General features: G+C 46.6%; 1 protein-coding gene across 2 annotated transcripts; it reads left to right on the top strand.

The window, feature by feature from the left end:
* Nucleotides 1–500: 500 nt before the first annotated feature.
* Nucleotides 501–23,587, top strand: LOC125716365 (phospholipid phosphatase 3-like). 2 transcript variants are annotated; one of them, XM_048988585.1, is made up of 6 exons: nt 501–1,082; nt 10,109–10,263; nt 12,893–13,170; nt 13,654–13,711; nt 17,661–17,837; nt 21,824–23,587. In XM_048988585.1, the coding sequence occupies exons 1-6, from the start codon at nt 944–946 to the stop codon at nt 21,950–21,952; spliced, it is 936 nt and encodes a 311-aa protein (XP_048844542.1). In that variant the 5' UTR covers nt 501–943; the 3' UTR covers nt 21,953–23,587. The 2 variants fall into 2 exon arrangements, with proteins under 2 accessions (XP_048844542.1, XP_048844541.1); XM_048988584.1 differs by lacking the exon at nt 10,109–10,263 and adding an exon at nt 10,722–10,879 and having other exon boundaries at nt 509–1,082.
* Nucleotides 23,588–25,843: the final 2,256 nt, after the last annotated feature.

Here is a 25,843-nt window from a genome sequence, read left to right as displayed (position 1 = left end):
CCTATAAATACAAATATGATTTGCAGCTTACTTAGGAATAACTCATTCGCATAAATCATAATGCATCGTCGACTCATACGTTTGACATGTTACTGGTGAACCGTGTTCCGTATTTTATGAACTGGTTTTGTAATACCTCTATAGTCCACTGGAGGGAGCTAGTAATCGCTTTTTCAAAATTCCTTGTCCATGCCCAACTACAGGCAATACCCTATTTAAAATATTTCATTAAATTTTTTTTACTAATTTTTTATTTACTATGCAGGTAAGACTATGCGATTGATTCTTAATAGAAATGGCGTTATCACGGCAAGTAACAAACAAATTTTATCAAGAAATACTAGTCAGTGTGGATGTTTATGAATCACTGTGATGACTAAAATATTCCTAGGAAAGCTTTACGTCGGGATAGGGGGATAATGAGTCGCAGCGTGGCTCTGGGGGAAGTGGGCTGGCTTATTCGTGGAGCGGGCGGGGGGCGAGGATTCATAAAACAGAAGGAGAAGCGCCCACCAGCAAAGTACGAGACGAGTTACAAGCGAGAGTTCCGTGCATAGAGATTAGAAAACACTGAATTTGCTATAGGCTACATCACAAAATAAGTGCGCTGCAGATCATTTTACTTATGTTAAAGATATTTTACCACGGATAGGCACTGATATATGTGTATGTATTTCTTTTCTAAGTACCTGTAGGCTTGCATTACTGGAAAGCATCACTCCGGCGCTTAGGCTGAGAGAGTAAGCGGCAATACAAGGGGATCGCTTTTCCCTGCGCTGGATGAACATTTTGGAGAAACTTTTCTTTCATGCAAATTCCTCCCGCCCTTCATTGTTTTCAGCATAGGTTGTCGTTTTGTTAAAACGCGAGCTTAGCAGTCTGCTGTTTTTAATTGCCACATTTTGTCGTTGGATTTCAACCGAGGCAGACGTAAAACTTTTTAATGCAAAACTTCATGTATGAGAAGACGATGGCACCAGAGAGCAGAAACGGAGGAAACGCAACATTAAATAATAATAACGGCATAGACAACAGGAAGAGGAAATTTCTCGTCTTTCTAGATCTCTTCTGTTTGTTTTTAGGTGAGTTGTTTTGAGAGTTAAAACATTCTGCGATGCCTTCTTACGGCGCGGCATATTCTTGAAATGTGTGTATAATTTAAAAAAGGTGAGTGTGGTACGCATTCATTACAACAATCTTTGAAATGACCTGAGCCGAAGAAGGCTATTGACATCCTTCAGAAATAATGCAAATTTATGAACGTAAATTTACGTATGGAGTGTTTTTAAGGAAAACTTTACAAAGATTAAAGTATTTTCACTTTATTAATGTAAACCCATCAAGTTCAACTGTTTGAAAATGTGAGCAATAATTAACATAAAAAGAATTTTGCACGGGTTTTGTCTGTATTTGATCGTTCTTCGCATTTAATTAGTCTACTTGAAGTCCACAGTATTATCAGTATAAACAGCTGTATACACGCCGTTTAATTTTCTTATCTTACAGACAGTACTAGCGGTCAAACAGTAGATATATGGTAGGCAAGTATCTAATGATATGTACAATTTGTAAACAACGAGAAGCCCTCCATCTGTTTCTCAGGCACTAGGTCCGATTTGATAAAGCGTGCTGTGCGCCAGTCCTGCGTTCTTACACACCAGAGACACGACTTAATTGTGCTATTTGCAAAAGGTGACGGTGTAAGTCACACATACGCTGCTTGTTTATATATCAAAAGAAATTGTAGCAGCACTCGGACTCGGGATACAATATTAAAATGTGCTTTTTTCATTTAAAAAATAGCGGTTTTCACTCGCGTGTATTTGGAAACTAGATTCTCCCCCCCCCCCCCCCCCCACTGGACTTTTCCGTCTCTAGTTTGCCTTAAAAATTCCTGTTCTGCATTTTTGCTGTTTATATTAAGTTGGTATAAATAGAAAGGACACGTCTCATTTTAAACAGTAGTTTTCACTGAGGGTTTGACTGCAAGCTGCTGTAAATAAGCTACACTTACACATTATGCCATTAACAGTAGCAGAGGTTTGAAGTCATAGCTGTGGAGAGATCTGTAAGCAAGTAAGACTGTCTGTCTGCTGGCCCCCCAGCCACCATAGACCCAAGACTGACACTTATATGAGGGGGAAATGCAAGCCTTTGTCTTTACTGTTTATGAGGGATTTCCGCCTGTAACCCAGTCTCACTGCATCTCGCACTGTCGGTTCAGCCCCCCCCCGGGTGGCTGTGTCTCCCTGCCACTTGCTTCTGACTGTGCCTGGTATAATGGGTACATAATGAGTATGTCGGATACATTTTGGGCTCCAAGTAGGGACTGTGTAATTTCTAAACAAGCTATCCCTACATTATTGCTGAAGGTATAGCTCTGTGGCTAACAAATGGTCCCCACAGGGGTTCTCTGTGTGTGTTTGTGTGTGTGTGTGTGTGTGTTGATAGGACCTGTTAAATGTGAGTAGTCAAAGAATCGCAGCAGATGCATTAATGGACGACTTTAGGGTTTACTGTTACCTAAATCCTTTAATTCGATTGGCTTTTTGTTTTCTGTTGGGGGGGGGGGGGGTGTCAGGTACACTGTCAGAAAAACGGATGCAGCTCTGGTACAGTTTTGTTCCTCTAGGTTCCCCCCAGTGGTACAGTAATGTTCCCCAGAGCCCATTTCTGCACCTTAAATTAGACTAGAAGGTCCATTTACCTACAACTAGAGTACAACTGGCAGGCCCTTAAGGGTACAGTCCCAGTGACAAGTGATTATACCCTCAACGGTGCAAATTGGTCCTTTTTTCCCGACAGTGTAACTCTAATAACATCACACATTCCTGATGGTTAAACTGCTCCCCAGAAATCTGTCAAAAAAAGCGTCCGTTTGTACAGTCTGTCGACCGGCCTTTTGTGCAAGTTGTCTTCAGAAGCACTTGGTAAAATTAGCAGAAATTACTTTCTGATATTAGATGGCATGATATCTTGGAATTTTCTGTGTCTGTCAAAACCATAGCTGGGTCAATGCTGGCAATGAGAGGTGATGTGGTTGGTATAAGGTGAGTAAAATAATTAGGACTTCAGGTCGAAAATTTACTGCTGCACTGATGGTATCTTTGAGCCAGAGCGCTCATAACATTACCTTCAGGTGGAATGTGACCAAGTTTGCTGTCCCACCATGTCAGTCTCCACCTGTGTTTCTCTCCCGGTGGCTTTTTCCACTCTTCAGTCCAGCAAATGACTCAATCTGAGATTCTTATCCCAATGCCTTCTGGGATATTTTGGAGAAGTGATCATTTTCTCCACCTTTGCATGACAATTGTGCCCTCCGAGGTTCACGAGCTTGTGGAGTGAGGTTAACAGGCCGGCGCCACGCACCGATGAATGTAATAGCTGGTTCTTACACTGAGTTCCGCCATGCAAGATCATTCTTGGTCTGTGGTGGCATTTTATGACAGAACTTTTCGCTGTTGACGCTGACATCAGTTTTCTGCGGGGAAAGAAATTTAAACTTTATCTCCATCTCTTTATACTTGGAAAACACAGGGAATCCGACCTGATATTTTGCCGAAACGCTGCCAAATGTCTGTAATGATCTCGCGTTGCCCTGTTCTTGAAGTGCATGCTTCCAGGATCTGCCCTGTTCCACACCAACTCGTGCCATTGATGTAAACTTGTCAGTAGTGTCGGGGGAGGGAGATAGTGGAAGGTGCAGAGCCCCTCGCCTCAGAGAGAACCCAATCAGAGCTGAGCAGTCTACAGGTGCGTTGAGATGTCTGCACTTCCATCTACTCGGTTATTAGCCCAGGGCTCTTGTTCTGAGCAGCTGGTTTGTAGACGTCATGGCCAAACCTAGTAGAATGACCCTGATGATTATCACATGGTTCGCTTCAAACCATATGTTTTGGTTTGTCTGTAGTCTGCAATTTGGTCCACAGAGGTGTTTACATGCTATACCAAATTGTTATAATTTAAACCACTTAAGTTCCTCAGTATAGCTAAGTAGTTCTGTGAAATGGTGAGGCTGTGGTTAACCTGGATTAGGCGTACCATGTAAACGTTCATGTTGGTCCTGTTGAATTAAATGTATGATCGTCCACGTTTTACAGAATTCCCGTCTTGGTCGGGTGGTGTGGGTTCGACTCACCTTGTCAGTCCACCTCCTAACCTGCATGGAATGTTCTCCTTAACGCCGATGCAGATCCCACTGGGGCGGCGGTGTGTAAACCAGATTGCTTCTCTGTTTAATTACAGCAGTCACCCCCCAAAAGCCCAACCTGTAATTTTCTCGGGAGGCACAGCCGCAGAATACCGGACGGTTTCCCTGAAAGGCGCACCACGGTCTGACCGCCGTGTGCCGGTGTGTTAGTGGTCCGATGGCCCTCCTTCAGAAATGCATGTTAAATATTCCCGTCGAGCTTCTGCAGGCAGACAGCAGTCCCCCTGGAAGCCTGTTCTGTCTCTCAGTTGCATGCCCTCATTGGCTGTTTTTAAGCAGGCTGCCTGGCATCTTATCTCCTCCAGCTCAACTCCGTGCATAACCTAAACACCACCCTAAGCAGCACCTCAGTAGGGGTTAGACTTGCTACATTCTCTTATGTCCTTCTGTTTATTTGTCATGCACTTTGCTGAGGCCTTTTCAGGTCCCGACTTTGGTGTATTTCTCTACCACGACAGACCCCAGGTCAGTTTCTGCTGTATAATTCACTCAGTTAATTGACATGCCCTGGAATTAATCTACTTAGATTGGATGAGTAGCGGACTGGCCAGCCTGGTGTCACGCTGGGATGCAGCCTGGCTAGTGCTTTGGCACTGCAGAGCCCTCTGCCATGGTAATGGATGGCAGTGTCCTGTACTTCACTTTACATGTCCCCCTTTTTTCAGGCCCCGGCCTCATAGCCTAGAAACAGTCACCAGGCAAACAGAGCTAAGCATGTTTATTTCCATAAACCCACAGAAAACGTGGTTCCATCGTGGGGACCTTGAATTTCGTCACAAGGTTTCATTTCTGTCGTCTTGCTTCTCTGGGAGGTTTTGGGCGACGTCGCCTTCAGAGGGCCTGCAGCCATGTTAAATGGCGGGGCAATGGGGAGTCTCTGTTTCCTTAGTGGCCCTAAGGGCAAAGCAGACTGGCCAGCTCTCCCCCCATTTTAACCCTTTCCTCCTGGCCTACATTTCAGTAGTTAACGTTGAGCGGCAAAGCAGCCTCCAGCCCCCTCCGATCCAATAAATCCGAAAGAAGATTGAAGCCAGATGAATCTCGACGCCTGTGCTAGGAACGTGTCTGGCTGTGGTGGAGAACATGGTGTTAGGAGAGGATCACTAAGGGGTGTGTGTGTGTGTGTGTGTGTGTGTGTGTGTGTGTTAAACCTTATCGTCAAACCTGTTGTTGATTTCGGGTCAAGTTAGCACAAAGTCGCCGTTGTTGTCTGTGTGCTGACACTTCAGGATTCCCAGCGAGCTTCTTGACACTGAGTTGCTTTAAAAAGTTGCCTGATTATCCTCTCCCCCCTTTTTGGGGGCCTGGGAGGGGGTGCTCTCCAGCTTCTACAATCAAACCAAGATGCCCAGTTTAACTGTGCATAAAGAGCAGCTCTACCAGAACTGTTCCAGCAGAATTACGCATTCAGAGGCACGAAAAAGCAAGTGAAACGTTTTCAAAGGCAGCATGGAATCCGTCCCCGGCTGGCTGGGCGGAGCCACCCCAGGACATGGCACCCCAGAAGTCAGCAGTCTCTTTCAGTGAGTCAGCCTTGGCACAGGCGGTAAAGCAGGGCCGGCCTTATAATTATTTATGATGAATACGACGTTTCTTGACTGTGTGGGGGGTGGGATTTCTGCCTAGGAATGACGTGCAGTTGATTTGGAGGATGATCATGGTGGAGGGCTGGCTTTGGATTATGCCATGAAAGCATTCTTGACAGCTCATTTGATGAGGTTGATGTTTGTAGGCAAAGCCATGTGTATATGACAGTCTCGAAGTAGACAAAACACCTAACACAGAGGGGGGGGGGGGGGGCTGACGTCCTGGTCACAAGCACAATGCTGGAAATCATTGCGCAGCTTTATAAATCGGAATCGGAAGGGTTTTGCTGCTCATGGCCTTCAGAAGCAGAGTATTTTCAGTACTTCAGCTTTGGGCATTAATCTGGGAGGATTAATTAACAGTGCAGGCATGTTGTTCAGTAATTTTGCTCCTTCTTAACACCCCCAGACTGCCAAAGGACAGACTGAGCTCAGCTAGAAAGTATCAGTTAGTGGGTTTGGTAGCAGCGGGGGATTGGGGGGGGGAATTTCTGTCCATGGGGAAAACACAGACGGGGGCCTGTTAGGGTACCACTCCTGCCCCCCCGACGGCTGATAATCCCAGTTTTACAATGTGTCCACACCTGGCGATGCCTCACACACCTGACAGCTGCATGACTGACCGGCCAGCAAAGGCAGTATAAAGATGGCCGGATCGACCGCAGCTTAGTGTGTCCCGACACGACGGTGATGCTCTTTGGGGATCTGAGCTGCACCCACTTGGGAGCTGAGTGCCCATTGATTCCCTAAGTAACTTTACTTCCCAGGTAAACATGCTGGGGCAGAGGGGGGTAAGCAGGGGTGGGGGGCCCTGTACGCCGCTACCCTAATAAATGAGGCCACCGTCCTCGCTTCCATGGCAACGGCCATGTGATGCCAACACAGCTGCTGTTTGTTGCTGTTTTCTTTCTAATTTCCGAACCACCCCCTCCCTCCCCCCAAAAAAAGAGAGAGGTGGAACCACGCATTGTACATCACCCTAAAATCTCCTGTCCCGGCCTTTTCTCCAAAAGATTTCCATCACATTTTGAAACCTCATTAACAGCTCTTTTTTTTCCCCAAAAACAGAATAGTAAGCCATCAAACTTTTCCACTTTTCACCGCTGCCCTTTTCCCTCCCTGTGGTTCTGGATACGTCGCCCCTCTCGTTTCCGGGTCTGACCACATATAAGTCACAGACAATGTTAAAGGCTGCAGGGGGCAAACCGCCCTCGACAAGCCTTTGAGAGCATTCCTCTGGGTTTAATGAACCTCTGTTCTAATGCACCGATCACCTGTGGCAAGTGTGTAGTAATGGGGTCCAAAATATGACCATAGAAAATGCACATCAGTTGTCGTTGGCTCTTCAGACCAAAGAAGATATATGAGAAGCTCTCCTCGTAAGAATGCTTTCGCTCTGTGCCACGTAGACGGAAGGTGCCAGATTCAGGCAGATCGACGTTCCTGCAGAGTTCTTTGGAATGGTTAGCCTGCTAACCGTAAATCCTGGAGTCGTGGAAGGGTCCTGTGGGAGAAGCACGTGGGCTTTTCTGAAGGGGTAGAGATGGTTTTCCATGTGGCTACTAGCGCATGATTTACAAGCCCTTGATTCTTCTGAAAGCAGCGGTAGCTGGGGGAGTAGTTTCTCAGCTGGAGCTCCTCTCCTCATCCAGACTCAGACCTTGGGTTGTACTCAAGACTGTAGATGTTCGGCTCAGACCCTGTATTCCCCCGCTGCCGCACCCCTACCTGCTCCTGCCAGGTATGTCAGAGCCTGAAAGTTTGGTGGATCAGTCACATGGTCTGGTGGCGCAGAATGGGATTATGTTGTAAATCCACCAACAATGTCTGCAGGATATTTTAAACTCAATGGAACCACCCTATTAATTTTCACCTGCATTGGTACAGCAAACGGAACCCCTCTTACTTTAGAATTCCTGAAACCTCAATACACCCCGGATGATAAAAGACGGCTGAAATCCGTAATCCTGCTGTGTTTAAGTCTGTGTATCATAGGTTTGCTTAGCATGGCGGTGGGACGGGGGCCGGGTCGGGGGGGGGGAATTTTGTACATGCGCATCCACACAGCAGAAAAAGCCCACCGGATGAGGCCCAGCTGAGAACGCTGGGCGACTTATCGTTTGACTGACTTTCAACGGCACGTAGCGGGTCGATTGCCAGCGATAGCGGGGGGGGGGGGGGGGGGGGGGGTCTGTAATGTTTCAGCAGAGAGCTGTGCGCCGGATCAGATAAGTGCAGCGGACGCTCGCTGTTCACGCCTGCAGCAGTGCAGCCCAGTCGTTTTCCATTATGGATTTAGCGGAAGGCTTGTCGGTGAAGCAGTACTGATGACCTCTTGATATAAACTCTGCGGCCTTGGTCTGGGGCAGTCGCGTGCTGATCTCCTTCCTGCGAGCCTGAAGCACGTCATCAAATTAGTTGGCTCAAAGAATCAGGTGTGTAGGTGAAGGGACAGAACAAAAATGTGGGGCAGGCTTGGGGGTCCAGGCTTGGATGCTGTGGCTTTGAGTAATCGCACATTCCCACGCCCCCCACCCCAACCCATACACCCAGTCATTCACTACTGCAAAAAATGGCATTTGTGGCAAGTTTTTGTCCTCCGAGCAACACATGCTCCACATTCTGAGCTTCCCCCTCCCCCTCACCACAAAGGAACTGGTTGTTTCCCCCCATTGGACGAGAAGGGCCTGAAATGGAGGCATCCCAACATTCCAAGGTGCTCTCCTGGCAATGGCATAGAGAACAGAACAATGTTGCCTGGGCCTAGCGCTGGAGGACCTGTTGTGCATAGAGGGACATTTGTAAACATGTGGTCATGGTCTGTAGAGGCAGGCTAAGCATTACCCAGCAGGCCAAGCACTACCCAGAAACCCTACTTCTGAAAACGTCCACTGAGGCTTTGTCTTAGGTCTTGCCTATTCTGTTGTTCATAGACTCTAGGAATGTTTTCAATCTCCATGTTCCTAGAAGAGTCAAGGTCCAGTGATTATTATTCTTTTTTTTTAGTCCTGTGAATCAATTCTGTTCATAGTCTAAATTCCCCCTAATTGGCTTTTACGTAGTCAGCTGGATAAAAGCTCTCAACTGGCAGCTCTTGCATATGCCTAAACCATTTAGTGGCATTCATTTGCATCATAATCCGCCACCGTGGGTTGGCCGTGTGTGAACAGAATCTCAGATGATGAGCTTTGGCTGTTAGGGGGTTACGTTTGTGGAACTCTAATGAGAAGTTTTGATTTTGAATTTTGAAAGTATGTGTAAAGGACAAAGGGGGCCACACAGACGCTTGAGCGGTTTAAGGAAAATGGAAAAAAATTGGTTTGCCTGTATTATTTTCATGTTATATTTGGAAATCTTAGACCTGCATTGGGGTTGGCCTTCTGATATTATCTAGCAGTTCATGTTTTCTTTTCTTGGCTGGAGGGATAAAAAAAAGTTTGTGTGGTTTAGGTTGTGCTGTCAAAAACAAAATTTAACTAACATCATTCCTGTATTTACTATTTCCTATTCAGATTTTTTTTCTCGGAAACGTCTCCTTGTCTTTTCTTGGCTTATTCTTCAGTTTGCTGGGTAAGAACTATAATTTAAAAAAAAAACGAAAGCACACAAGTGACATTTTCAGCTAAAAGAAGTTACTGTAGGTCACTGGATGAGAAGTAAGTTGCCCTGTCTGGAAATGGCTTAGTTGTGTTACTGGGCTGACTAAACTTGGGGAAGAAAGAACAACATACTGAGACCCACGGAAATTGCCGAGCTCTGTCTGCAGACGGATCCGCGTGGGAGGATCCTTAGTCTTTGCTTTCCCTTTGACTGAGTGTTGTCTGATTGGATGGTGGCTGTTTGCTTAGTTAATTAGAATTATTCTTCCAGTCTTGGATGTCGAGTGTCTAGAGGGTGAGTGTGTATGTGTGTATAGTCTTCTATAGTTTAATATCTATTTCAAGCCTGGTCTGTCTACAGGAACTCCATTCATCCTTCTTCTAACTGCTTATCCTGGTCACGGTCTTAGGGAGCCCAGGAGTCTATCCCAGAATGCACAGGGCACAAGACAGGGATACACCCTGAAGTCCACGAAATTAACTGTAGGACTTCCCGATCAAAGCTCCGGTTAAAGGAATACTTTGTGACTTTCTCTAAGTGGGGTGAACGTGTATTTCTGCTGAGCTTAGCATTTGTTTTGTAAGGCAATGTTTCCATTTCATTTGAGTAAAGACTGAGTCTCCACATGAAATGTGTAAAGCCCCTTCCGGTTAGAACCACAGGTAAGTACTTGAAGCAGGTGGGCTGATGCCAGTGTTGTCTGTCTGCACAGTCATGCTCCCTTCCATCGCGGTACACAACGCGGCTGTCCAGCCCTACCAGCGCGGCTTCTTCTGTGACGACGAGAGCATCAGATACCCCTTTAAAAGGAGTACCGTCCCCTCACCCATCCTGCTGGCCACAGGCCTCATAGTGCCAGTCAGCTCTGTAAGTTCTCCACAGTGCAGCAGAGTCAGGCAATGAGGGGCGGGGCCTTGGGGAAACCCCACCTTCGTTGTCTTTTTGTCTTCATGTCTTGGACTGGAACGGTTTTTGCTAATTCGCTCCTTGGGGACCCATAGTCGGTCCGTGTTTTTGCTCCCTCCAATCTCCCTGCCAGACAGTCCACGTTTTTGCTACCTTCCAAGAGCTGGATGCTAGCAAAAACATGGACTGTCTGGAGGTCCCAAGGACTGGATTAGGAAACCCTGCTCTGGAAGATCCCAGCTGTGAAGACTGCATTACTCAGGGCACAGAGGAGTCCCTGAGGTGACCCCCTCCCCCTCGTTGCCTGGCTGCCCTGCCCTGTGCCCCTTCTGTGTGCCCCCCATGTTCTTGTCTCCGTTACTGACCTGAAACCCTTTTCTTGTCCTCCCCGCCTCACGCCTGCTGTGGTGTCGCTATAGCTGGCCTGCCTTTCCTGGTTATTGAGTCTAGCGCTGTCAAGCCCTACCGACGCGGCTTTTACTGCGACGACGAGTCCATCCAGTACCCATCCAAAACGGAAGAAACCATAAATGACGCTGTGCTTTGCGCTGTGGGCATTGTCGTCGCCATCCTTTCTGTAAGTTCCTTTATCAGTACCTACCCAGCAAATGATGTCTGTGCTGTCCTCTGTCTGTGACCTGCCTGCTTTGTCAAACTGCCCTGAGACCGGCTGGCATTTCGACGGCCAACTGTGATCTGTTTATTTAGCTACATCTGTCCTTCAGAAGCATTTAGGCACTAACTTCCATAGTGGCGCCGTTAAATTCTGCTTGGCTGCTTCCCAGGTGCCAACATCCCCAACAGCACTGGGTGTCAAACAGTTTTGCTTCCTTGTCTTAGCTGCATCTTCATCTAGAACCACTAATTTATCTAATGCACGTTATTATATCTAGTTTCTACTTCTTTCCATCTTGCATGCTCTGTGTTATCATGGCATGACTCGGTTACATTTCTGAGACGTCAAAAGGGTAAACATGCCGGTTGACAAATGAATTCTGTTCTTGAGGAGAGAAGGAAAAAAAATACCATGAACCAAGTCAGCTAGTTCTCATCATAGCACTCTGCTGTACGGCAGAGGTATCGTGGGTCCAATCAGTTTCGAACACCATGAGAATCGGACCGCCTGCATCTCCTCAAAGGTCCGTTTTTTTCCCTCGTGTATGTCATTCCATTTTCTACAGTAATCTGTGGACATGTGGGATTCCATGTGGCTTCTACAGTTGGAAAGCTTCCAGAACCATATATTACAGTTGATGCCAGGACGCTGGAATTAGTTTGGACCAGAGAATGTTCCAGTAAAGAAGCCTGTTCTGCATCTTGGTTCCGTTTTCTTTTTTTAAACTTATTGAGGTTTGTATGGCATTAACAAGCCTCTTACAAAGACACCTGACATCACAGTAGATGTAGCCCCTTTCCTGAAAACACAGTAAGATTGCAGTCTTGGTCCAAATATACCCCAGAGCTGTTTTTCAGTTAATGGCTGTACGACTGCTTTCATTTTAGATAGGTGGCTCACATTTTCCACTGTAAAAACAGCATTAATTGGTGCCACGAGCCCTCAGATTGTCAACATCTGCTCAAATCTCGAAGGCTTATCTCGTTAAGGAGCAGCGGAAAGCCAGGAGAGGCCCTGGCGGCGATCGGTGTTAAACTTTTTGATGCTCTTGCACCGAGCTTTCGGCCCTCTGCTGAAATGTTTTGCAATTAGGAGCCAAGGGAGGGGCTTGGGGGGGGCGGGACCCAAACGGAGCAGCTCTCCAGATGAGGGCCCACGTTCCAAGCTCAGCAGATCTAGCGATTAAAACCAGCTGCCTCCTTTGGCTCCTGCCGGGGAGGGTGGTGACGGGGTGGTGGGGGGGTTGTGCTGAGTGCAGCTGTGGCCAATTATTGTTGATCCTTCCCACCCCACTCTGTTTATCCTGAAGTGGCACGTCTCGCCCGCTGTGCCCACAGGGCGGGCCTTGGGTTCTCAAGTGTCAGACGGAGCAAGTGAGCATGGCTCATTCAGATGGACTCCGGATATGCAAACCCCATCCACCATGAATCAGTGGTGCTTCTTGGGAATAGAGAAGCCAAGTTACACTAGTGGCTTACGTGGGCCCAGTGCCTCTAATCAGCAATGCCCGATACCAAGTGTGTGGACCTTCGAGACATTGCGTGTCTAAACCGCGGCATTCCGATGGATCCACACTTCATGATCTTGGCTGGAAGCTGCTGGGAACAGACAGTCTGCTGTACTGCACAGCTATGGGACTAACGTCTCTGCCTCGCCAACTGTCCCCACGCTCTTTAACACATATTTGAATGTTTTAATCAAGTAATGAATGAACGTTTCATTTCACCACAAGCTAATGGTTTAATCCAGGCAAGACAGGCCATTAAACGTGCATGGTCATCCCTCATTTGTCTTCTAATCCACCCCCATGTTTTATGTCTGAAAGTCCTAAATCAGATGGGTCACTAGAACCGCAACATTGCCATCTGACCATCAGATGGGTGTAAGCTGGTACACTGTCCTGGTTCCCAAGAGATTAACCAAGAACTGAAATTTTTGGCACCTTCGACTTATTGTCTCCTTGTTCCTTCTCAGATCATCATTGGGGAGTGGTACAGGATCCACTACCTGAACCAGGGTTCCATGTCCTTTGTGGGTAACCCCTATATCTCCGCCCTGTATAAGCAAGTGGGCGTCTTCATCTTTGGCTGTGCTATTAGCCAGTCCATCACGGACATCGCCAAGGTGTCGGTGGGCCGGTTGCGGCCACACTTCCTGGCCGTTTGCAAGCTGGACATCTCCACAATGAACTGCTCCAGCGGCTATATAACTGTGTATGACTGCGAGGACGAGATCAAAGAGCAGGAGGCCAGGTATGGATCCCTGAAACCTTAGAGCGGACCGCGCAATATTTCTGCGGTTGTCAAGTGTGTTTATACCAATGCAAGAGAGCAAAAATAGGAAAACACATCAGATATTATAACTACATACATGCCTATTCATTGTTATGATCACTTCAGCCGAGGACCATAAAGTACGTATAAGCTTAAAACAGACTGGAATGCAAAATCGGGAATATAATGACGTTTGTGTTCAGAGTTCAAATCAAGGACTTATTAATTTAATCATTTGACTGCTAGTCATATATCATCTCACCTAGTGTTGTAGAAATGGGGTCCAGTATTAAACTCACAAAGTGCTGACTGACAGTACGAAGGGGTGGGACTCGATGAAAGCCAGTGAGAAACATGAGATGAACATAACAGTTTTAATATCCTGTGCAGATATATGAACTGTTGCTTGGCACTGCCGATTTTCCATTAATTTTTGGATTTTTGTGGGTTTCCCCCCCCTAGGAAATCGTTCTTTTCAGGCCACGCCTCCTTCTCAATGTACACCATGCTGTACTTGGCGGTGAGTAGCTCCTCCATCTCTCTTGCTCCCGGCCAGGGGTTTTTGTGGCTTATTTTAGTTTGGCCAGATAAATTCTACCTTCTTAACTGCATGGGTTGTATATCAGAAGGTTTCGCCTTTTGCTCTGTCCTTTCTCTGGTTGTTGATCTGCAGAAGTTGCTGTGTCCAGAAGTATCCAAACAATTACACATCTTCTAAAATACCTTATCAAAACCTGCCACACTTCAGCTTGGCTGGGGCCTAAATGAAAGACCTGCTTTTTTTATTGCGGTTCCCTATTTCTGGGACACTTGCAGCAAGGTGTCTAGCAGAAGGAATAGCAGTGAACTCCACAAGATGTATGGTGGCATCACTCTAAGGGTGGCCCTGCCCTCGGAACATAAATTCCCAGCAAAGGATAATGACACATGGGGTGAAGGGAACAGGCAGGCCTAGTCTCAAAAAGTTGGACAATCATATGGGAATGAAGGGTTGGATGCAATCGTCGACTCTCACTGTCGTGCTCTGCGCTGCGGAGAAGGGCGTCTTATTTCAATAACAAGCTTTGTCTTGGAACATCCACACAACTGCCGTGTCAGCAGGGCTTTTTGAGAAAGAAGCTTTAAATTACAGAGCTTTCCTGGTGGCTGTTGATTCATCGATTCAGAACTTTTGGTAAATATTTTTTTTCATTTTTCGATCACCTAGTTTGGTCTTCAGAGTTCAAACCGGTATGCAGATAACAACCATTTTCGTGGCAAGTGATTATGTCTGCCGAAAGCAAAATGTTTTCTCCTGGAAATTGCAACGAGATCTCGGGCATCCCCTTCCCTCCCCCACCCGTGGCGAGCGTAGTCGGCTGTGGTGGTGGTGATGTCAGCATGTTTTGTGGCGGAGAAGGCTTCATACAGTGGGTATTTCCTAGCCTTGCTGTAACCTCCTTGCAGACTGCTTCTGGGTTTGGCTGCGGGTGCGTCCAGAAAACCCAGACCGCACGGCGACGGGGTGAGACCCAAGCCACCGACCCCTGGGCCGTCCGGCGAAGCTAGAAAGTTAGGAGGATCCATGCAGTGTGGCAGACTCGCCCAGGAGGGGAAGGCAGTTTAACCTTCTTTAAAAAATATTTTAAGACGTAATTTGGGTGATGAATGAATGCAGATACCATCTCCAGCCACGTGTGGATTTTATTCCACTGCTGCAGTGCTTGTTTTGGCTTAAACAGCTGATGGAAGATGAACTACAATATAGGGAATGAACATGAAGCTGTAATTTCGACTTTAATAACAGTTAACACTATAAAAGTGGCTGGTTCAGCATAACCAGTACCTTTTTTTTAATAAGGACTATCTGGCAGCTGTGAGCAGGTTCTGCAAAGCCAGATGATTCTCTGGAGACTGCTTGCCCATATTCCAGGGCACAGGACAGCTCTTCCTGCACTGATTATGGGCCTCTTATCTGATTGCCTTCTTTCACGTCTCCCTTTGAGAGGAGTGAATGAGACATTCTTTCCTGATAGAGGAGTGCTGCAGAACAAAGGTTCCTGACCGGGGCTGGAGGTATCCCTTTATCTTCTGTCAGTGGGGGGGGCGCATATGGTGGGTGGCCGAGCTGCAGAAGAGGGTCACACCCCAGTTGCCACTTTGAGCACTGCAGACGTAATGGCTACGTCTGTTTTTGGCACCCGCACGGAATTTATTACCACTGTCATGACATCGTTACCCTCCCGCCGCCCTGTGTGGGGTCGTGTTGGAACAACTTCCTTAAGCCACCAGTAAAAGCTAGTGCTAACTGTGATACCACCTCTTTCATTGCCCTCACCCCACAAAAAACGCAAGGGGGACTATTTGCGGGATTGTTGAAAGGCTTTATAAACAGTACATTTGTTTAAGCATGCATATATATATTTTAGAATATACATTTTTAATTTAAAAAAAATTTAAACGAACCTGCTGCTTCTTTGGTAGTTCTGGCTCAGATTTTAATGACACCATCACTTTACCGCTTTCTTGAGATGAGAAACATGAAAAGGACCCAGTAGCTAGCATACTTCTCAAATTCCTGGAATCCCCGGTCCCTGGAATACATACTTTTACCATCGGGTATTGTGCTGTTTGCGCCTTGAGTTTCTTTACTGTCGGTAGTATCACCGGAAATGCGTCATAGCTGAATCCCGGTACCGCGTATTTTAAAAATGGCCTTCCGCTAGCTAGCATGAGCCGAATCACTGACTAATCTGCTACGGTGCAATTACAAGCTAACGTTTGCTAACAAATTGGGTTGTCACCCGGCCACGGTTTTGGTCGTCTGATGTAAGAAAAAAAAATAAACTATTTCATTCCTGGACATGGAATATCCCTATTATTTTCCCCATCAAACAGACTTAAACAAACCTTTGGAATGGTGTCGCTGTGTGCAGTATTTTTAGTTAATGATGGAGGTATAGTATTTACGGCACTGAGGCAGTAACCCTGCTAGCAAACGCGCCAAACGTTTCGTTAATGTAAAATATTGTAAAAGATACCGCGGACAATCAGGTAGATAGTGGATATTCAGCCGTGGTTACGCTTTATAACTCGCACTGTCGGTCACCGTTTTAACATTTCTCCCAGCAGCTCTAGCATCAGGGCTGCTAACTTTGGTTGGCCGTCCGCCAGCTGGCTGGTGTGAGATTTTCCAGTTTGAGACCAGTTTGCACACGCATGCATACTCTTTTACATATATGCACCAGTTTTATTACCTTGTAAATAGTCTGTAGGGTCTGCAAACTACCCCAGTGCTTTTGATGTAGCTAATGTTAGGTTTATAATGGAAAAATATAGATTTGCCGTAGGATTTCCTGCGTGAGCGTTGGCAACCCTGCAGGATGACGCTACAATTATTTAACCCGAATGTTATCCGCAAGATTAACAATGAAATGGCCCGTTAAAAAAATAAAAACATGTACACGTTTTAATATGTTACGGCACCAGAGACGGAGGTGTTAATGTCGTACAGCCGTGTCTCACCATTGCCCTCGGGGTGTAAATACTGATAGAGGGACTGCGGATGGGTCGGCTTCGGGAAAAGCGGGACCTTCCCCCTTATCTGTCGGAAGAGAAGCCTGTGACAGTCGCCTCTGCATATAACAAGGATTTTACGTGGAACCTACCAGCCAAGTCCCCAAATTGAAAAGATTATTTGGGCATAATTTCATAATCTCTCAATGCATCTTAAACATTCTTAACAATGCATCAATCTGTTTGTCTGTCTGTCTTCCAGTCAGTCTGTCTGTCTATCTATCTGTCATTTGTTTGGAACCTAATGCAGAATTCTTAAGGATTTCCCACAACAGTGCTGTCTTCTGCAAAGTATAATCAGGCATCTTCTAAGCCAAGTAGCAATGGAGCCCCCTGAAAGTTCAGTCTGCTTGAGGGTGGTCTTCTGCTGACCCATGACCCATCCTAGTTCTGGCCCATGACGGGTGCTTATAGTTTTTTGGGAAGGAGAATAAACAAGAATGTTGTGGCTTCATGTGTCTCTTTGCTGTGGCCTCAGTTTGCCTGCCTTTGTCTCAAAAAACAAAGTACTTAGGGGCTCTGTGTCGCATGCAAATCATATTGTTTCCGCCGGGACTGGAATTTAAGGCATGAAAGAGCTGAGAATCTACACAGTATTTGTTTGTTTTGTGTTTATGGTCTCTAGCCTCCGTCACCCCACCACTAATCAGTGAAACCTCGGTAGATATCTACTAGTCTATTGTTCCACCTTCTTGATTTTTAAAGTGTTAATGTTCGCATACAACTACGTTTTTTTTTAATGCAAGAATATAATTTGCAGGAAATACTTTTTGTTGTCTGGTCTGTCGTTCAAGCTCATTTCCTTCACTCTCATATGCCGCTGTTGGTTGAGGCAGCCCTGACTTCTTAGCGCGCAGATAAACATGCTGGTTGTACTCATCTTTGCTGTGTGTCTGCTCCCCCTCCCCCCCCAGTTCTACCTGCAGTCCCGCTTCACGTGGCGTGGTGCCCGTCTCCTGAGGCCCCTCCTGCAGTTCACCCTTCTGATGATGGCCTTCTACACCGGCCTCTCCCGTGTGTCCGACCACAAGCACCACCCCACCGACGTCCTGGCGGGATTCGTTCAGGGGGCGTTGGTGGCCTACTGCATTGTAAGTATGTTTTCCATGAATGTGGGTGGAGTTTATATTCTTCGGGGGGATTGATGGAGTGAGGTGAATGTTGATCAGTTTGATCAGTCTATGAGGTACAGAACTAAATGCACAGTTGACCATAATTACAGCTTGATATTTAAATTATTACATTTAACACCCCAATGAACTTGATGAAAAGTTTAGTCGCATGAGTCACTGGACCTGATAAATAACTACAAACACTTAATATTTAGCCAATGTAATTTAAAAATTGTACAAATATCACTTACAAGCTTCACTGAAGCTTGGATTTTGCGAAGCCTGTATTTAGCAAATGGAAAACGGTTGACGGCCCCTTTTCCACACGCTGTGCCTCGATCCCCATGTCCTGCCAGCACGATGGGGAACGCCATGGGGCCTGATTGTGATGATCTATATTATTTTCTTGGTTGGCCGTCAGTGGTCTTAAATATCCAGCCTCTGCTTTTTACAAGTATCGCTCCATTATCTCAGTTGGTGGACAGGTCTCGCTGGAAATAAACAGTACTGCTGGTGTTTATTTAAGGAAGCTTTGCCACAGTGGAGGTGCCCAGAAGACTTAAAAAAGGGAGACTTCTTGGATCATTTATTATTTCACAGAATTTGGAAAATCTACCAAAAACTTGCAAGCAAAGGTCCGCTTCAGGGGGTCCTGTGCTTTCCTGAACATTTTATCACCTTCCCTCCTCTGGACTGGCTTGCTGTGCGGAAACTCTGTCAAGACACATGTTCCAGCCAGTCTTAGACAAGACGGAGCTCTCTGTCGTTATAAAAGACAACACCCTACTGTATAGTCCTCAACCTCTTTCATTGTGCAGACTAACATTTAATAGCCCCCCCCCTCCCCCCCCATTGTTCTTCGCACCCCCCTGGTCTGAGCCTGTCCTTCACGCTATTTGTCTGGCAGGCATTTACAAGTAACAAGTTTAATGAGCAATTATGGTTAAGAGAGCATGATTTGGGGGCGTGGATTTTATTCTTTGCCATTTTTCTTAATTTGTCCTTGGCTTCGAATGTAAAGGACATGGCTGTTAGCGATAAAACCTTTGCCATGACGCTCTGTCCAGATGTGATGCCTATGTCTGCTGCTGCCTTCCCCATGGAGTCATCTCCGTCTTGGGGAGTTCAAACTCATCTGCAGCCTGCATTTCCCACCCTGACCTGGTAGTCGTACCCATAGGTCAGCTTGGGGTATTCTGAGATTGCATCTGCTTCAGAGAGCAGTGGGTCCGTAGAGGACAGTGCGGACTTTCTGGTGGTACAGTGTAGGGGCGTGTTTTCCTTGGGTGCAAAAACTCGTATACCATTTCAGTGACTCAGACACGGCACCACCCAGCTGATGGAGGCCCCGTTGGCCTGTTTCATGTGTCACATCCTTTCTGAAGCGCTTTAGCTCCCTGCCCACCTCCCCGCTGGCCTCCGAGCGTGAGCCAGGCCTACATCTGCGAGTGCTTATGGCCTGCAATTAAAAAATGTTTAATATCCTCCAGTTCTGTGCTGGTTTTAAAGGAAACCAGGCAGCCTGAACTGGAACAGTGACACGAAGTGCGTTGCGTGATGTTCAGAGGTCGGGTCCCACCTCCATCTCGGGCTCCCAAGGGCCACGATTAGTGTTATTTATTGCATTTTGGGATTTTATGGTCAAAAGCTGCAGCATGTAAACTGCCCCACAGGGGAGGAAGGGTGTCATGATGGTGTAAATGAGATTTATGAGAGTACACAGGTACAGTGGAAACAAATTAAACTTCCCTCTAAGAAGTCAGTATTTTCACACTCGATTCAAGACCGGTCTCGCAATGGGTTTTGTCTATGTGGTGCCAAAGCCCACTAAATTCCAAGTTCAGGCAGATGTTCAGAGGGAAATTCACATTTTGTTTTCGACAGCCCTGCCTCTCTCATTCCCCCCGCTCAGGGTGCTGTCAAGGCCGGCACTTGCGGGCGACATGTCTGTGCTGGACTGTAGGGGAAGTCCGCTAAGCGTATCAGCTGGGGGAGCAGCCATCACAATCGTGTGCCGACGAATCGGCCGGTATAAGCAGGGGGCGACACATTGCCGTTGCGATGTTGTCATTGAGATAGGACCCCTTCAAGTGAGCCGTCTGCCCTGGGGAGACAGCAGCTCCAGGTCCCCACGATATACCATCTGAGAAGGACACCCCGCACTACCCGTCAAAGGTCCAGGCCCTGCCCCCGGACCTTCATCAGCCCGTTGATGATGACCGAGCCATCACCTAGCCAGGTGGATGGCATCACTCGTTTGAAGACTCGTTTGGGAGGGTGAGCTTAATCTCTACCAGCAAAGGCCAGTTTGGAAGAGTAACTTTAGGGAATGTTCATTACTGGGATGCCAGAGCTGGGGGAGACTAAGCAGGTTTAACATCTCGCCATCGAATACTTGGAAAGCACCTCCTCTTGTTTGTGGAACTGGAGGGCTCCTCTCCCCCATCAAACGCAGTGTCACTGAGGTCTGAACAACAGCGCAGTGCAGAGGCTCTATGCAGTGAGTGCCCGTGGGATCGAAAGGCAATTTTGCGGTGTAATTTCCGGCATCCTTATGAGTCAGACGCCATAGAACTTGCCGTTTATAGAGGCCAATCCACCTGCCGTCCATGATAGCGCTCTGAAGTGTATCAGGCCTGTCAGCATTTGCCTGCGTGCCTTATTTTAGGTGGGGTGCTGGATGGGGTTCTGCCTCGAGACTCTGAGAGTCACACTTTGTCCTGGGCAGTCTCTCACACTGACTCCCCCCAGCCATTGCTGGCCGTATCTTATCGGCAAGAAAGTTTCAGGAAAGCCTAGTTTGCATGTCGCTGCTTTTGGCTCATGGAAGCTCTTCGGCTGAGGTCGGAGGTCGCAGTGCTACATGGAGAGGGCTAGTCTTAAGCACAAAGAAGTAATGTGAGCAAAAATGCCTCTCCTTTGTTACAGAATGGGAATTGCTTCAAGGCATGAGAAGGTCTCCCAGTAAATAGCATGATGTAATTCCGTAGGGCAGACCCGCCTCTCACCGAGTCTGAGTCACACTGGGCTATGCTTGACATCTCTCTCCTTCCGTACAAGTGGATATTGTCTAAAGAATACTACAACATTGATAACTGTTTTCCAACGCCTTCCCTGAAGCGCGTTATGATGTTGAGTCGTGTACACGTCTCTCACTTCGGATCAAGTTGAAATCCTGCTTTTCAGTCCTCTAATAACAACGGCCCTCCGGAACAACTGTGTCCAACAAAAGGACATGTTCCTTAAGGTTTGAAATGTGATCACTTTTTACCGGAAGTGGGACTCATCTTGACCCTCTGCAATTGACAGTACCACTAGCACACGCAGTTCTGTTCCAGAATGTTCCTGTTCTCTGTGCCGCTGCCCCTAGTGTACGCCGAAAAACAAGTGTGTCCTGGCACGCCATGGAGAGTCCGCTGGTCGGCTTTAAAAACATCTGGAAAATGACTAGAAGTCACCCATCTTTCCCACTAATTTCCAAGTCTCAGTGTGCCAGAGTTGAATCAGTATTTAATTTAAAATGCATAGTGCTTTGCCACATGATGTTCAATTGCCAGTGTGTCCAGATCTCTAAGAGGAAGTCTGTGACAATGGCTGATTTTCAGAGTCCACATCCTTTTCACCACTTCCAGGTAAACCAGCCTCCATATCCTGCTTCACATCACTCAAGGCACAGGAAAAGCTCTCTCCCCCTCCCCACCCCCCCCATGAATGGCATTGACTTCACAGACTCTGCATGAGTCGAGTAGAACTTTCCAGCCTTCAGTAGCGTGACTCATTCTTGCATTTGGCCTTCAACAGACCACGATGGGTGTCGCCAAGGGGTTTTGCTACAGCCATTTACTCGGCAGTGAGGAGCGATAAGATCTTCTCGGGGGGTGGGGGGTCGCTCAGCAACTATCCATCTTGTTCTTGCTGCCTTTTGAGTGGAGACCGACACTGATGCAGAAACGCGTGTCTTTCAGGTGTTCTATGTGTCCGACCTGTTCAAGGCCAAAGCTAAGAGCACTAGCGTGCCACCCCCTCCGGTGAAGAAGGAGCTGCTGCCCACGGCGGACATCATAGAGAGGAACAACCACCACAACATGGTGTGAGGGGGCGCCCAAGCACGACCCGGAGCACGCATGAAGGAGAACGCCAACACACCTGTGACACATGACCAACAAAGTGCTGCTCGGATTTCTCATCTGACAGTAGAATGTAGGCAAGAGAGGCAGACATTTAACCCACCCCAACCCCCCCCCCACCCCCCCCATAGGAAATGTCTGTCCTTTCGTCTGTCCTTTTAGCTAGAGCCCGTTTCCAGAAAGGAGAGAGTGGGCAGACGCGAAGCCCGAGTCTCCTGATATTTGTGACTGTGGATTCGCAGAACAGGAACATTAGGCTATGAATGAGCAAATGGATGGATGAATGAATGAGGGATGGATGACTGAATGATGAATAGATGCATGAATGAATGGATGTCATGTTGGATGTGCAGCTGGCTCTCATTCTCCTTTTGAGGCTCTCGTTTTTTGTTTGTACTCATTCCCCCCCCTCACCCCAATTCAGCCATGTTGGCCCTGTTTTAACAACAAATTCCTAACTATTAGGAATGATATTCTTGTAAAATTATTATCACACAATGCACATATACAGGAATATTAACAGTGTAAAATAACTTATAGCACTATATCCAAACTCCGTAACCATCGTCATCCCTTACAGCCTGAAATCAGTAGCTATAAAGTGTGTTGTTGATGATTTTAGGATACTGAGACCTTGCTGTTTCTGCGAGGAGGTGTGGATAGGGACTGTGTGTAGTGTATGCATATTGCAACCTTTTTGAAAAGTATTATCTGGGTCAGGTTGAGGGTATGACAGCTTGTGCCCCCCCCCCCCCAACAACTTTGCACCCACTGTATTGTATGCGTGGCTGTGCCGTGCCTCCTCATAGCATTGGGGGCTCAGTGGCGGGTGAAGCCCCCTTCCATCTCGACTCCGGAGCACAAGAGACACAGTTTGGCCATTGACTGCCTCCTGCTGGTCGGGAGGGGGTCTTGCGTTGCCTTTTGGGGGTCGGCAATCATGCGGCCAGTATATGTCTTACTCGTCCCGGCTGCCTCATTGGGGTCGGGAGCTGGACAGAGTCTGGACTTCCATGACAAAATTCCCGTTCCGGATCGGGGGTTAAGGACGTTGATTTTCATCTTATGTAGATAGTTATGAAGCAGAAGGAAAAGAAAACTGTGGGTTTTTAATGTTCTCCTTTGTGCGAACAGAAGTGAAATTCTTTTAAATGTTTTGTCATTGTTCTTGGACGTGTACATAATGTAACGTAAACCCTCCTGTCTTCCGTCCCGGCAGCATGCACCACATCCTCTCTCCTCCCGCTCACTGTACAGTCTGTTTCACCCCCATCAGCCATGAGCCCTCTGTCACCTCTGAATAGATCAAACCAATTGTGAACTGGCCCATAAGCCTGATAAGTCCACTATGAATGACCTGTGTTTATATTTACAACTACTGCTTGAAAAGCATCGACTGAACAACAGATTTTTATTCAGTGAAGTTAAATTTTTTTTTGTTTTTGATAGTACATTTTAATAAAGTTTTTAAAACTACATTTATGATTGTATTAAAATCACCTAGTATTTTTGTATGGTCTCTTTTTGTACAAAAAAAAAAAAGTATTAGCAATTTTTCTTTCTTGCAAAATAAAAATGAATAAAAAGCTTTTTATCAGTGCAGTTTCTCTCCTGTATGTCATTTTTACATAAAATGAGCCGCATATTTTAAGTGTGTGAAATTTCTCTTTCCTCTGTAAGCAGAGTCGTTCTCATTCCTTCAGGCCAAAACAATATACGCAGCCGAAACTATATGCATGGTTGCTAGACTGGTCTCTCTGGGGTCGTATCTGAAATTCCACAGAGGCCAGTATTTCTCCCCGGGGATGATGGAAGCGCGGTCAGTGACTGAGGGTCCGTGAACATTAACAATATTTATATTCCATCAGTGCCAGTAACGGCAGCTTGCGCTAATGTGTTTCTGGCTGTCTGTCCCTCTGAGTCGCTAAACAAAATGACTTTCGCAAAGCAAGCTCCAGACGGCCCAGTGCTCAGAAAGGATGCACGTGATAACTGCACGCGGCGTCCTTCCAGCTGCAGCCCGCTTGATGTCCTGTGAAAGAGGGCGGAGTCACCTTCAACTCCGCCCCAAACCATCCAGGTCAGCTGTTTGACTGCATTCATGTGCTCAGCTTTATGTATACATAAAAATCCTATTGAAATGTAACGCTCATTAAATAAAAATGTGTTCTCTGGCATCTGAAAAGACTTTTCCAGAGATACTATTTGACTGACCAGAGAGAGAGCAAGTTTTCCCAGGCATTTGCATCTGGGTTGTGAAATAACTTGTAAAAGCCCTCACACAGAACCCGAAGTGCCTTGAGCTCATTAGTAATTCGCTATTATCTGTAATTGACTTATTTACCAAAAATAACGAACCAGTACAGGGTCAGAGTGCATCTGGAGCCTATCCCAGGAAACCCAGGGCATGGGACTTTCTGATTGGGCGCCACACAAGCAGAGGGCCTCCAATTACACACAAGCTGCGTGTTTTTGGAGGGTGAGAGGAAACTCACAAAATACAGGGAGGACATCGACATGCATATGGAGTAGATGTGGAATTTTTTTCCACAAACCCCAAATGTGAGTGGTTGTAACCTGCTGAGCCACCATGCCAATCCTAATTATAATACTAATATTTTTTGCATGTTTTTAACTGACATCCATTATATATATCAAAATACTTTCTGTCCTGGTTTCATCTCTTGCTCGAATTCCAACCTTAATCACTTAATTAAATTACTTTGTTAATTGGTTCATTGTAAGTTAGTAAAACTGTAAGTCAAGCTCTTCACAGGAAGGAAGTCAAAATGTATCTGAAGACCTGTGGGAGTCTAGGTTGGGCTTTCGTCAAGCCTGCTCTGACTTGCTGTGTGTTTGACGCTTGGCAGACGTAACACTGTCGCGCTTGGCTGATAAGAGCTGACCAGGCCAGCGATGTCCTCAATGCTGCTGCAGGGACTCATTCAGGACCCACGTTCATTACGGGGACGTTTTGCATTCTCAGACTCCACTAGCGTGAGGTTCTTTGAGAGATAAGCGTCAGCCTGTTGACAGCAGGTAGGTGTCCACACGGCTGCTTTTCCAGCCTGGCTTCTCTCCCAGTGTCAGCTGAAGGCTCAGAGCTTATGAGTGTTGTTTTAGAATGTTGTTTTAGAGTGTTGAAATGTTCCGACAAGTGGCCCAAAGTATAATTAACTAGAAGCTTGTGTCTCATACAAATGCATATAATTAGCTAATGAGTTATTCACATGATCAAATGCCAAGTGGGTTCCCAGAACCAGTCTTATGGACTTGCGAAGGTCCCCTAGACTGGTTTGGCCATTAGCTGAATAAAGCGGCCAGCCTTGTATGTGTCTCCTATGATCCATATCATTCTGGGTAACCTTTCCAGACGTATGGTATAAGTCAGGGAGGCTTGACACTGACGGACGCTGATGTTAAATTAGGCACTTGTAGGATGTACATTTTTTTGAAGAGAAACGAAATCTCGTTATAAAAAAAAATAGAAAAAAAATCTACCTTATAAATTACTCGGTGAATAAAACCCCTCCATATTCTCACACATCAGGCAACACTTTGCCATTGGTTGTAAAATTTGATATCCATTGTGTTTGTCTTTTGAGAGCAGCATGATGTTACTAAATGGGGACTGCACGGCAATTTGCTAACATGAACCGTAAGAAGTCTGTCTTTATAACTAAGAACTTGCCCTTTTCGTAATTTACACAGCTGGCTTAGATTCAGCGGCGTTCTCTGGGTGATGTCTCTGGCCCGGGGGTCTAGCTATGGGTTTTCCTTACAGATCCCAAACCGGCAACCTTGAGATGATGCATCCATCTCCTAAAGCCTCCACCCACCTGTCTTCTATATGGAGGG

This window comes from Brienomyrus brachyistius, chromosome 21, assembly GCF_023856365.1.
Source record: "Brienomyrus brachyistius isolate T26 chromosome 21, BBRACH_0.4, whole genome shotgun sequence".
In the NCBI taxonomy this organism is placed as follows: Eukaryota; Metazoa; Chordata; class Actinopteri; order Osteoglossiformes; family Mormyridae; genus Brienomyrus; species Brienomyrus brachyistius.
This window is presented reverse-complemented; position numbering and strand designations above follow the sequence as displayed.

Excerpts from the sequence above, each read along its gene's own strand:
- LOC125716365 (XM_048988584.1), top strand. The coding sequence starts at position 944 with ATGCAAAACTTCATGTATGAGAAGACGATGGCACCAGAGAGCAGAAAC. Across the intron at positions 13,712-17,660 it reads ACACCATGCTGTACTTGGCG|TTCTACCTGCAGTCCCGCTT; the intron begins GTGAGTAGCTCC and ends CTCCCCCCCCAG. Across the intron at positions 17,838-21,823 it reads CGTTGGTGGCCTACTGCATT|GTGTTCTATGTGTCCGACCT; the intron begins GTAAGTATGTTT and ends CGTGTCTTTCAG.